General features: G+C 40.9%; 1 protein-coding gene across 3 annotated transcripts in view; it reads left to right on the top strand.

Moving 5' to 3' along the window:
* The first annotated feature begins 1,681 nt into the window (after positions 1 to 1,681).
* Positions 1,682 to 13,056, top strand: part of xpo7 (exportin 7) — a 36,507-nt gene continuing 25,132 nt past the window's right edge. For 2 of the 3 annotated variants that reach the window (XM_063210711.1, XM_063210710.1), the window contains exons 1-6: positions 5,580 to 6,249; positions 9,675 to 9,821; positions 10,271 to 10,364; positions 11,150 to 11,316; positions 11,659 to 11,724; positions 12,652 to 12,756. In XM_063210711.1, coding sequence (XP_063066781.1) covers positions 6,073 to 6,249; positions 9,675 to 9,821; positions 10,271 to 10,364; positions 11,150 to 11,316; positions 11,659 to 11,724; positions 12,652 to 12,756 — 756 coding nt within the window. In that variant the 5' untranslated portion in view covers positions 5,580 to 6,072. Of the gene's footprint in view, positions 1,757 to 5,579; positions 6,250 to 9,674; positions 9,822 to 10,270; positions 10,365 to 11,149; positions 11,317 to 11,658; positions 11,725 to 12,651; positions 12,757 to 13,056 lie in introns of those variants that run through there. The other variant, XM_063210712.1, reaches the window with a different exon arrangement.

Here is a 13,056-nt window from a genome sequence, read left to right as displayed (position 1 = left end):
ACACATGGTGGTCACATTTTCTTATTGGTGAAATTCCGTATTTCCAGCCACATGAATAAGCCGCTGAATGCAGTGTGCAAAACAAGATATGATAGAAATTAGGCCAACTGACAAAATTATAAGTCTACTCTAGGCCTTAAAGGTGCGCTGTGTAACATTTTTAGTAGTTCATTTCCAGAATTCATGCTGCCCACGAATGTTACACTTTTAACAAATATGAATCTTCTCCATAGTCCGCCATTTTGAATTTCCAGAAATAGACTTTTTTTAGCTGCAAAACGTATCGCACTTTGGTCATACTAGTAAATATTGGTTTATTAGAAATATTGATGAAAATATCAAATTTGGCCATACAGAGCACAGTTTCAATGAGCATTAGTTGCAATACCTACTCTGGCCACCCTCCTACACAGTGCACCTTTAATGAACACATAGTGACAAAGGATCTTGACTGAAATAAGCATTTACACCAACATAAATATTAGCACAAACAATTTCTTTGAATTTATATCATTTCATAAGTATAAGTGAAGTGAAAGCCCATTGGGAAACTCCAACTCCCATTGTCATTGTGACACAGCACTTCACAGCGCACAAATGAACACTGCACACTACGAAATTGCATTTATGCCTCACCCGTGCAAGGGGGCAGCCCTCAGTGCGATGGGACGGTACCATGCTCAGGGTACCTCAGTCATGGAGGGGGATGGGGGAGAGCACTGGTTGATTACTCCCCCCACCAACCTGGCAGGTCGGGTGTCGACCCGGCAGCCTTTGGGCTACAAGTCTGACGCCCTAACCGCTTACCCATGACTGCCCAAGCTTGGTATTGTAAAACATTTAGAGCTATCTTGTGGAATGGGTTGGGGCTGGGGGGTAGATTTAAGCTATTCTGTTTGCCTCAGCGCTTTTCAACTGTGGTTAAATGTATAATTTGTTTTAATATGGTTCTCATTTAACTACGATATTGTATCATACATGCATAGGCCTATTAAGTTCTTTAATGCATCACTAAAGAAAAAGAATGGTCGTAGACCACCTAATCAATGTGGGCTAATAATTTCTTTCTAAATGGAGACTGCCTTGTGCAAGGCAATTTCACTTCAACTGTGGTCTTAAGTTTTTTAAATGTATAATTTGTTTTATTAAAGTTCTTATTTAACTATGATATTGTAGGCTATTTCATACACGCATAGGCCTATATTTCTTTAATGCATCACAAAAGAAAACCATGGTGGTAGACCTAATCAATGGTGTGGGCTAATAATTTCTTTCTTAATGGAGACTGCCTTGTGCAAGGCAATTTTCAGAGGGAAAAAATACTTCTTTATTGTTCTATTTCCCACATCACTTCGATATTGTGGGCCCATAATTATGTCTCTAATCTATAGCCTGGTTTCTCCAACATCCATAAGCTACACATCCAGTAGTCTGTACACTTGCATGTTAAGTAATTCTTGTCTTGAAAATGAAAATGTCTAACTTGGTGTAAAACCGAGAGGGTGACAGTCATAGGTTACATGTGACGTTTGAAGTTGAGAGAAACAAGGTGCTATATCTTTAAGGTCCATGTAAACAAAGAATTGGCTTTTAGCGTTACTTAGTGCTATTCAGAAAGGAGAGGACTATCTCCTGAGTTCAAATGATTTACGGCAATTGCGTAAGTGTGATATAGAATGTAGGGATATGCGCGCATGCTCTTTGTTAGGGGGAGTGAGAGGAGCATGAATGGAGCAAAATGGCGGATCATGTGCAGGTAAGTAAAGGTTTATGTTTTGATTAAATTATAAGGCAGGGGATTATTGCATTTACCCACAGTATGTATAGAATTGCAGTTTAAATAGGAGGTTAGACAAGTTTTTTGCGAGGCGTTGTATATGAATGTGCGTCTGTAAACCGGGTAGGTTTATGGATGCGATTATCAGTGTTGACTTGTGGCCTGTCATCGTGTTGATTGCTTCGTTCAGAGCAATCGCTGTTGCTACAGATCTTTTATTGATTTTGCCCTAACAAATACAATTGAACATTTGCATTGAAGTTTGTCAGGATTGTATTTGGGGGCATCCCAAACTAACTCTGGTTTTCGTGCATCTGCCTTAATTCTGTTGTGTGATACATTAGGTATTATTTGGTAAACAAGACATCCGACATTCATCCAATGGGCTGGCCTGGCGACTCCGTGTTGCTAGCTAGTAGGATTTTGGTGGGAAGAAACGAATACTTTTCACCAATCCTCCATCAATCAGTCACTTCATTGTCGAAGTGCATTTCTAAAGAATATTGCTGCGCCCCTGCTGCCATTTACATCACTGGTTCATAACGGTGCGTTGCCCTGAAGCATAGTACCCTAGTCTAGTGCTGTTAAGGTAGCTAACCAACAGTTAGCATCTCGCCTGAAGTATCACTTAACTCATGGAATTCTCCCGCGCGACTCCCCGCTAACGCTACTGAAGCATGGTTAACTAATTGTGCAACTAGCCAACATAATTTGCGTATATCGTGCATTGCGTTATAAACTGTTTGTGGTTTACCAATGTGAAATATAATATGCTGGTGTAAATTTTTAGCATTAGATTTACACTCTTTTACAAGAATAGTGCAGCTCGGCTAACAGCCCGGGTAGCACCATTATGAAATAGGAGCTAGCTAACAGTAAGGGCTATGCTGCATTCATTGCAGCTAACATTGCAAACGAATGCTCATAGACCTGTCTGTTAAGCTTTGCATGACCATTGAGAGAGCGTTGCTCATGCACCTAATGAATGCCTGCGGGAAAACGACCCCAATGTTTAGCAGAAAACGGCATAAACGTGACAAATTAGCTAGTAGATATCCTACCAGTGAAATTCTATCTAATCCCATAGAGCTTAAAAGTAGAAGCTATTACTTGGCTGTAGCTTGCTAACCCTGGCTAGGTTCCTTCGCTCATAGCTGCTCACTAGCCGTGGTCATTTGCTATGTGCATCCTTGGCTCTACTTGTCAATCGGCTAAAGTAGCCACCAATCTAGGACTAGCCAATGTTCACAGCCTCTGCCTCAAACCAATTTTCTTTGTATCTTGTTGTAAGTGATGTCTCTGTCAGTACGTTGACATCAACCCGGTTGTTATATTTTGGCGAAGCAACGGTGTGCACGTTGTTAACTTACAGACTTGTTGAAAGTTTGCACTGTCTGACTATGCGTGTACCTGCTAACAAGGCAACATCACCTTGTAAATCTTAAAACCGATTATCTGCTGAGTAGCAAGAGGTTTTCATTTAAGCTGGGTCAGCTCCGTGCCCACGCAACTGACTGTCAGTTCGATGAAAACGTGTGCAATGTTTTAGGTTTGAGGAATAAGTACCATGTGGTTTTGTTTTAATGGATGCTGAGCAGTGGTTAACATATGTCTGTAGCTGGTGCCTATTGCAAAGTCCATTAAATGTCACTTAAGAGCGCGTGACTTACCATGGTGTAAGCTGTAAACTACACCCATTTCTCGAATTAACAGCTGTAGTTGCCGTTATTGAAGGCTATCACTCATTCTTGCACAGGAAAAGGTCACTGGTCGTTCATTATCCAAAGATACTAGGCATGCACCAATGTCAGAATCTGTCAGTACCTACCAATATGCGGTAGTAGAGCAGAGTACTTTTATTAATCCCGAGGGAAATTAAGGTCCGACATCTTGCATAATTACACGGATTCAAAAACCTACACAGACATAATGCACATTATTGCACATTGCAGTAAACATATCACACACACTTGACTACAGCAATCAGCCTTACATCAGTTTCCCATAAACACACACACACACACACACACACACACACACACACACACACACACACACACACACACACACACACACACAGAAGGTAAGGTCCTGGTTGTTTGTTGCACACACTCAAACACAGTATAAGTCCTGGATGATTGTCCTGTGTTAAGAGTCTAGTCAGTGCAATTAAAAAAGGTAAGCTCTGCAAGCTCTGGTAATGTGCTCGTAGTTTATTTTTTGCAGTCATGATTCACAAAAGCCATAACCTTTAACCTATGCACATTTCAGAACGATGAACATTATTGGAAGTTAATGTTTAACAGTGGTCATTAAATTTCCTTTCATTCATACTTTCTGTTTGGTGCTTCATTTGTAGTGGTGCCCCAAGGCTGTAACTTGTTTAGTTTACAAGTCCCATGGCAGTGCTTCCAAGCTGATTATTTCATTTTTCTTTAGCTGTATGTTAGGGCTACTCGATTATGACAAAAATCAGTATCACGATTATTTCAGTCAATATTGATATCGCATTTTTTTAGACTATATATTTTTAAAAGCAAATAATTTTCCTAAACAATTCACAATCTTCCCTCCCTTCAGCAGTGTGAGTGGAGGGCCGTAGAGAAACACACAGTGGTGCTCTGCATGGGTGTTGGATATCAAGTCTGCTCTGTGCTCGCAATGGCTTGTGGAGGGGAATGTATTATGCTTAGCGTAACCTACCTTTTGGCAGTATAGGCAAATTGCAAACATTTTGTTTCAACTTCATATTTTGAACTTTGATATTGTTTGACCGCAATATATTGATATCACAAAATAAATTTTATATATTGCACAGCCCTGTATGGACACTAAGACTAAAATAATTGTGTTTAAAAAGAGAACTTTCCGAAAGAGAGAGATTGCATCATTTTGCATAATGTACTATTTGGTCATCAAAGTATTTTTCATTTGTGACGCGGGCTGACACTGCACTGCAGCCCTTGTGAGATGGGAGAAGACAAAATGCTCACAGTATCATCATGATAGACATTGGATTCAACTCTGGACCACAGTGGGTCGCTTACTGTTTTCTGACATGAGGCCATGTTTAGAAGTCTAAATATGCCACTAACTAACATATTAGTGTATGTATCTTACTATCATAGTAAGGTCATTTTGTACTCGCACATTTGGAGAAACATTTTTTTCATGTGGTAACTAAGTGAGTTCTAGAGCTTCAGCACTCCTAAACTGCATGTTCTCTCTTCAGCCACAGACCCTTATCTCTCCCTAGCAGTCCCAAGTTAATGGCTGGGCCCTGCTTTTATCTCGGCGAATCCGAAAAGCATTCTCCCCGTGCTTCACTCTCTTTCTGAGGGGCCCCACTGTGTCCTTTTTTTTGTACACAAGACGACCTAGAGTATCGACATCACATCATGTGTGTGGTGTGGTGGTGGTGTTGTTGTTGGCATGGATAGCTTCGGGAGGTGCACTTTGAAGTATCCTACATATAGGCTATGGTACATGCACCAGGTCCTGATGTGAACCTCTGTGTATCACTTTTGGGCTGTCACATGGTTTTATCAATGACTGCAGTGCACATGTCATATCATCACACGTGCGTGCGTAAAAATGGGTGTTTCTGGCAGACAGGCTCAGTGTTTAACCTGACCTGTTGCTGTCTCCCACGGCGTAGACCGACGACAAACTGTGTGTGTGTGTGTGTGTTTTGTGTATTTATTTATTTTCCTCTGCTGGTGCTGTCTGAGTATTGCACAGCAGTAGAGGGTGGGGGTGGGGGGTTGGGGGCAGGGATGGGGTGGGGGGGTAATGAGTCAGCGTTTTTTTGGCAGTGCAGTCCAATGATCTGTGATGCAGTACTTGAATGTGTGTGTGCATCAAGGGGTAATGTCCCGATATTGCATCATGTTATTGCATGAGTTGTGTGTTTGAATCATGTTTAATGAGGCCAGGTGATTAAAAGATGCTGCTATTTACAGCAAGCACAACAGTTTGCTGCTGTATTTGTTTTGCTTTTTTTAAGTTGTAAGTTATTGCTAACGAACAGAAAGTGGGAGAAGATGTCGTTGATGATTACATGCTCTGTCATCAACTTGGACTGGTCTGATCAGCTTGTCTTTAGTTTCTAAAATCTAGTTCATTAAATTACTACTAAAACCTAGTTTAATTACAAGCAACACACGCATGTAGAAAATGGTGAGCCTTTTCTTCTACAGAAAACTTGTAGTTTTTAGGGAGAATGTCTTATTTCTTCGTTGTTGTGTGATGGGCTAAACCTACTTCACTTGTCTGATAATGGTTCACGGATAGCAATGCTAGGAGAAAGTGGGAGAGGCCCTTATTTACATGCTCTGTCATCAATTGGGTCAGGCCGTATTGGGTCGTGTTGTTGTCTTAAGTTGTTAAAACTTAAAGTTCCTTTAATGACTTTTCAAGAAGACCAAGTTTATTTAATTACAAGCCATCAGGCGCACGGACATGTGGAAATGGTGAGTCTTTAAAAACAAAACAAAAAACTTTTTTGAAATTTAGTTGTACCAGTATTTTTACAGGGAGAATGTAATTTCCTCATTGTGGTGATGGGCTTAGCCGACTCTTCTGATAATGGTGCAACAGATAAAATGGTGGCTTAGATTAGAAACACTGTAGCCATTGTATAATGTCCAGTCAGTAATATGGTTAACCTGTTATCTTGTGTCGTTTGCTACTGATAATCAAAAGGGTGTAGCCTATAAATTCACTAACTTCTAAGTGGCAACACTGAACTAAGCAGTAGGTTTTGACATTATGGACAGTTACTACGGCCAATTATCAATATTATTGTATTGATTATTGGTTCCATGCTTTTGCTATTACTCAGTGGCCAAAGTCCAATAGGCAGTAGACTACACCGTACCCCAAATCTATAAATAATATAATATAAATAATTGTATATCTCCATAAAGTTTGGACATGATATTCTAGATTGGATCATTCAAATGGTGGAGGACTAGAAAAGAGGGGACTGGGCAAGTTAAGTTACATTTGTTGCTGACTGTTTACCAACTGGTTTGTGGTTATGGGATTAGACTGGAAAGACATAACGTGGAAATGTACCTTTTAAGTTATTTTTGAATTGATTTTGAAATTAATTATTGAATTGTACAGCTACGCCTATTTTGTTACTGATGCACTGCTTTCAACATTGCATTTCTTTGGAAGGAGCTCAACTGTCAAGTAAAAACGTGAAACCTATACAGTTTTTAAAACTGTTCTGTAGCCATTGTAGCCGTTGTGTCAATAATCACCTACAATATTATTTCAGCACACCGTCTCATGTCAGGGAAAGTTCTCAAGAGCAGGGAACATTTAGTGCATCTTGAGCAACTGTGAACAGTGTAATTTAATGCTCACCTGCTGCCTTTCTCTTCAAACAGGTGGCAGCATCTGTGCCAAATAGGGATGCAAATGATTAATCGACTTTAGATTAGTTGTCGAGCAAGAGGTTGCTCGATTAAAATGTATTAATCGCGATTAACCGCTAGAGGGCGCTAGAGACTGTTGAGTGCCAGTGGTTCTCGTTCTAGTCCTACTCAAATCCATGGTGCTGCGCAGATTTTATGTATTAAATCGTTATTGCAACTTCTAGAGTTCTTGTGGGTCTTTTGGAGATGTGTACTTGAATCTGTGATTATGCCAAGTCCAATGGTGTAAGTTGTTACTGCTTGAATTATGAGAAAAACGATCTTTCAAGACAGGCACATGTCACTGCAAGCAGCATTTTACTGTAGGGTTAAGCTTGCTAGGTTAGCTTAGCGTGCGAACTAGCGAAATCACAAACGTAGTCATTTCAAATTGTGAGCTGTAATTTTAATCACTACACCCTGTCAGATATCAAGACTAGTATTAGCTGAACTGGGCATGAATATATATGACTATGCGTGAAGAGGAGCACCATCTGTTCAATTTCAGGTGAATCCATGTTAGCTGTAAGTGTTGTTGTCATAGCTCCATTCATTCTCAATGGAGCCTGTTAGCTTATTAGCTCTCCTTACAGACACAGGAAATAACTTTTTTTTTGTTCAGAAACGAACTTTGTTGACATTACTATCCATTATGGACAACAACACACTACCCAACATATGGCATTTCTTTATTTTGAAGCGTATTAAATTAAAATGCTTGTGGTTGGCTGACATATGCAGACAAGTCCTGAGTCTGATCACGTTTCACTCAACGTTGTCTGTCATATAGGCAAGGCGACAGAGGGGGGCGTGGGGCTACTAGTTCACTCCTGGGTGAAAGCAATGCCTCCTAAAGGTGGTTTGGAGATGCCATAGAAAACAGCTTTCTTTTCCTAATGCATAATTATAATTATATTACAATAATATAATATCATCCAATAAAATACAATATGGGCTTAATGATCATAATATAATTCTCATAATATAATTTAATATAACAATATACTTTTTGAACTCAGTGTTTTAACTATTTCGCTGATATTTTAAAAGGCTCTATGAAATTCAGGTGAAAAAACGCCGCTTATCAATTAATCGAAAGTCGATCGATAACACTATCAACTAATGATTAATGAATTAATCGATAATTTGCATCCCTAGTGCCAAAGCATATTGATGTGCACACAGGCAATACAGTCGTGTTCTTTAGTGTTTGTGGTCGGTTGTCCTCCATGGCATCAATGTCAGTGCCAGTGTTCGTGCTACATTTGCACGTCTCCTCCTCCACCACCTGTGTTCCCAGAGCCTAGCCAGCCCTCGTGGCAGTGTCTTGTTCTTCAAGTTTTGTGGTCGTCTGTCCTCGATCGTGTCAACATCAGTGCCAATGTTCATGTCTCCACTACGTGTCTTCCAGAGCCTAGCCCAGTTAGAGATGCTGTACAGTAGAGATACCAAGGATGTTGTTGGATAGCACCTCTTGTTCCTTGTTTCTTCTCTACACAGTATAGAGTTTAAACTTAATTACTTTGCTTTGTGATAAATGACAGGGCTTTTTCTAGGATTTTTTGGCATGAGGGAGCATCATGGCAGGTTGCGGGGGGGGGGGTGAAGGGGGGTGTCCCCCCCGTGATTACTAGGGGCGCTCAAATATATATAAAAAAGTATGAGGGCGCACCCGCGGAGGTATGAGGGTGGAGCACCCCTATTTCCCTGTTCAGAAAAAGCCCTGAATGAAGTTACACTACAGTCTTTGGGATTTTTATTTTTTATTTTTTAGTTTTTTAACTTGGGCTGCCTGTCCATACCTCTCTTTCCCTCTTTCCTTCTCTCTCTCTCTCTCTCGCTCTCCTCTGTTGTGTCTTGGCTTCTTCTCACTCCTCTGCCCTAGCCTGAATCCAATTAGGGATGGCGAAAATTTAAAAAACTCTTAACCAGCTACTGAGACTCATTAACCGGTGGTTAACCGGTGGTTAACCGGTTAACCAGTAATCTTAAATTATACAACGTTCGCGTGCCTGATATGCACAGCACTATTTTATTTTTCACATATGCCTTTTTTTTGGCTGCGCAGACGGGACCTGCCATGTCCAGCCACTGTTGCCAGATGGAAAATGCTGAATTATCATAATAAAACCTCAAAATCATCGTTTTTTGGGGCTTTTTGGGAGAAAATTATTATTAAAATTATTATTATTATTACAACCAGTTAACCGGTGGCAGAACATTTTAACCGGTTATCGTTGATCCGGTCGACTATCGGTTAACCGGTTACCGGTTAACATCCCTGAATCCAAATGCGTGCATGTTTACATCGATCTTGATGTTGATGTTTCCACATTTCCACCTGTCTTCCAGAGCCCAGCCCAGCTAGAGATGCTGTCCAAGCAATCTTGTTCTTAAGTCTGTGCGAGTAGCGTTGTTCTTTAGTCTTGTCAATGCTCATGTCTTGTGTCTTGTCTCCATCTGTGTTCCAGAGCCTAGCCCAGCTAGAGATACTGTGCAAGCAGCTCTATGAGACCACAGACACCACCACACGGCTCCAGGCGGAGAAGGCCCTGGTCGAGTTCACCAACAGTCCCGACTGCCTGAACAAATGCCAACTCTTGCTCGAGAGAGGAAGTGTAAGTTGCAGCCGCCACTCCAAAAGATAATGCCTTGGACAGAATGGGATGCTTCACATGCAATGCTTGTTTCTTTGTTTACAGTCTACACGTTGTCGTTTAAATGAGCTGTAACTAACTACATATCCTTTTGGGATCAGTGAAGCTACTACTTTTGCAGTGTAACGTCCTTCAGGATAAATAAAAAATCTCTCTCTCTCTCTCTCTCGCTCTCACGCTCTCTCGCTATCTCTCCTGCATTGTGTCTGTCTTGTCTCACTTCCCTCTGTCCTGGTCCAAATCCAATATGTTATATATATGCTGTACTATGTACATAGGTAACAAAACAATGTAATTTCATCCTCTGTAGTGATTGAGTGAACGGCGCAAATATTTGAGCCTGAAGCCTGTCTACAATCTACTCTACACATGATTTTATATGTCTTCTCTTTTTTCCATCTCCTCTGCAGTCGTCTTACTCGCAGTTACTGGCTGCCACATGTCTGTCCAAACTGGTCTCCCGCACTAGTAATCCACTTCCTCTGGAGCAGCGCATAGACATCCGTAAGTGCCGACCCCACTCACTGGTCACTTTGTTTTCATTATCAGAAATGATCGTTTATCTTTATTGGCCATTTTTCGCTTGAATTGCCTTCATGCTGTCTCGCAAGCAACGAAATAGAATCTTCTCCCTATTTAGATGATTTGTGACTTAAATGGGTTTTTAGGGGCCATATATAATTCTCTGATCTGGCATCTTTTTGTGTCGCGTTTCTAAATTGATTCGGAATTCTGATGCAAGTGCACTATGCATTGAGCTTAAATGGTTTTATAGTGCCTGTAAAAGGGGTTCCCCCTTGCAAATGAGAGCTTTTCATAAGCGTTTTATACCAAGGCTGTTATTATATTTCATCTCAGACGGTCAGTAAGATCAACATTATAGATAATTGCTGTCCAACCAATGAATGACCATAGCAAGAAGTAATCTTTTTCTCTGGCTTGTGAGGTACTCGCTGTTAGCCTGATTATCATCGACTTTTAAATCTCTTCCAGACTTGGTCTGACCAAGAGCATAACAATTAACATTTCCTGAACAGCATTTCCCAAATGGCCTCCCTTGGTTTGCTAATGATTGTTTGCTTCCCAACAAAGTGGGAGGAGTTCCCGTATTTGCGGGAACTCAGAAAGTACAAGTCAAGTACTCTTGACCTGACTGGTAGCAACGCTGAAGCTGTTGTGTCACTAGGAGGGCACGGCCTGGCTAACTCGCTGTATGTACTGTAAACTTGTAAAGACTGGACCTTCCAGGCATTTGATTTTGACTCCCTGTCTTCATTTTCTGCCTGCAGGGAATTATGTTCTTAACTACTTGGCAAGTCGACCAAAGCTCGCCGCTTTTGTGACACAAGCATTGATCCAGCTGTATGCCAGAATCACCAAGCTCGGCTGGTTCGACTGCCAGAAGGAAGATTATGTTTTTAGGAATGTCATCGTAGATGTTACGAGGTTTCTTCAGGTATAGTTCAACTTTTTTTGTGGAAGTTCAGATGTTGCAAGGCAGAGAATGTAACCATAGCCAAGGTGCCTGTGACACCAGTAAAAAAGTTTGCACACATCATGTAATAAATGTTTTCTACTCTATGTAATAACACATTTTCATATTATTTATTTTTCTATGGTTGCATATCAAATGATGAAACACTGATGTTTTTTTTCATATTCAGTATGCCATTCATAATTTCAAGAGAGTAAAAGCAAATTAAAAGTGAAAATGCCTGAATGCGTTTGGATTCTCTTGGTCAATGTCTCGATTGGCTTTGACTGACATCTTAAATGTAATGTCTTTTGGGCTTTTCAGGACAGTGTTGAACACTGCATCATAGGAGTGACTATTCTTTCTCAGCTCACCAATGAAATTAATCAAGTAAGTACATGCACGTCTCATCAATCACATGTTTGCAACTTGCAAAGCCCTAATTAAACGCTTCGATTTTTGTGAAGTTTTTTGTAATAATAATATAAGACTGGGTGAAGCAGAAGAGTGTCAGAGATTCAGACTATTGGCTCCACATGCTTTTGTGTTTTGCAGCCAGCCTTTCATTGTCAACCTCAAAAGCAAATCTCTAAAAGTGTTTCAGCATTCAGCAGGGATTTTGACATTTTTACGGCCAGTTTTTCATTTTCCTGCAATGGAGGGATATTAGAAAGATGCAAGCCATAATGGGCTGTTGATATCATTAATGGTCTTCTTGGTTAAGATGGGCGATATCATGCAAGCCCCTGGTGGCCTTAACTAATGGGTGGGCTGCATCCATTTGCATCCATTTTTGGTGGAGGATATTTGAGTTTTTTCAAGAGGGGGCGTGTTGGGTTTCAAGCCTTTATTTGGACAGGAGGGGGGGGGGGGTGTAGGAGTGTGACAGGAAATGAGTGTGTGGGGGGGGGACTGCCTTGGACTGGAATGGAACCTGGGTCCTCGGCATAATGTTATGGTGCCATAGCCATTTGAGTCAGTGCCATCAATGTTTTGAGACTGGATTTTTGTTTGGAATAAGCATCACTGAAATGCATTTTTTTCACACACCTTTTCCACATTCGTCCTAGTTTTGCCCAAGGCGTATAATAGTCTCGATATGGCATTGATCTGGTTCATATTTGTTGTTTGTAACGTCTGCATGCACTGTTATGTCAGACATGGACAATGGGGCTCAGGTTTTAAGACATGTCATCAACAATCTTGTGCTTTTGATGGATGGTGATCTATATATTGATGTCTCAGGGGTCTATGACTGGGTTGTGAAGGAGGTGTCTGTCTGTTGTGGAGCTGACTGAACCCTTATTTCTTCTCCAGGCTGACACAACCCATCCCTTGACGAAGCATCGGAAGATTGCGTCGTCGTTTCGGGATTCGTCATTATTTGATATCTTCACACTCTCCTGCAACCTCCTCAAACAGGTCAGTCAGTTTGTCGCCTCTCTGGCACATCATGGATGGAGGACCCCATAGTCTTTACATTTTTTGAAGCCCTGTCTCCGTGAAATGCACTATACAAATAAACTTGTCTTGTCTTGCCTTGTTTCAGGTAATGACTTCAACCTGAATGATAAATGTTGGCAAAAGCATAGCTTGATTTAAAACTGTATTATTCTGGCGTGAATAGTCCAAAAACTCCAGTCTGTTTCTGTTCAATATCAGCTGGGATAAAGTGCATGTAAATCTACTGAATATTGCTCTCGCCAGACCCTTGTGTATTTC

The sequence above is a fragment of the Engraulis encrasicolus genome, chromosome 11 (assembly GCF_034702125.1).
Source record: "Engraulis encrasicolus isolate BLACKSEA-1 chromosome 11, IST_EnEncr_1.0, whole genome shotgun sequence".
Taxonomy (NCBI): domain Eukaryota; kingdom Metazoa; phylum Chordata; class Actinopteri; order Clupeiformes; family Engraulidae; genus Engraulis; species Engraulis encrasicolus.
This window is presented reverse-complemented; position numbering and strand designations above follow the sequence as displayed.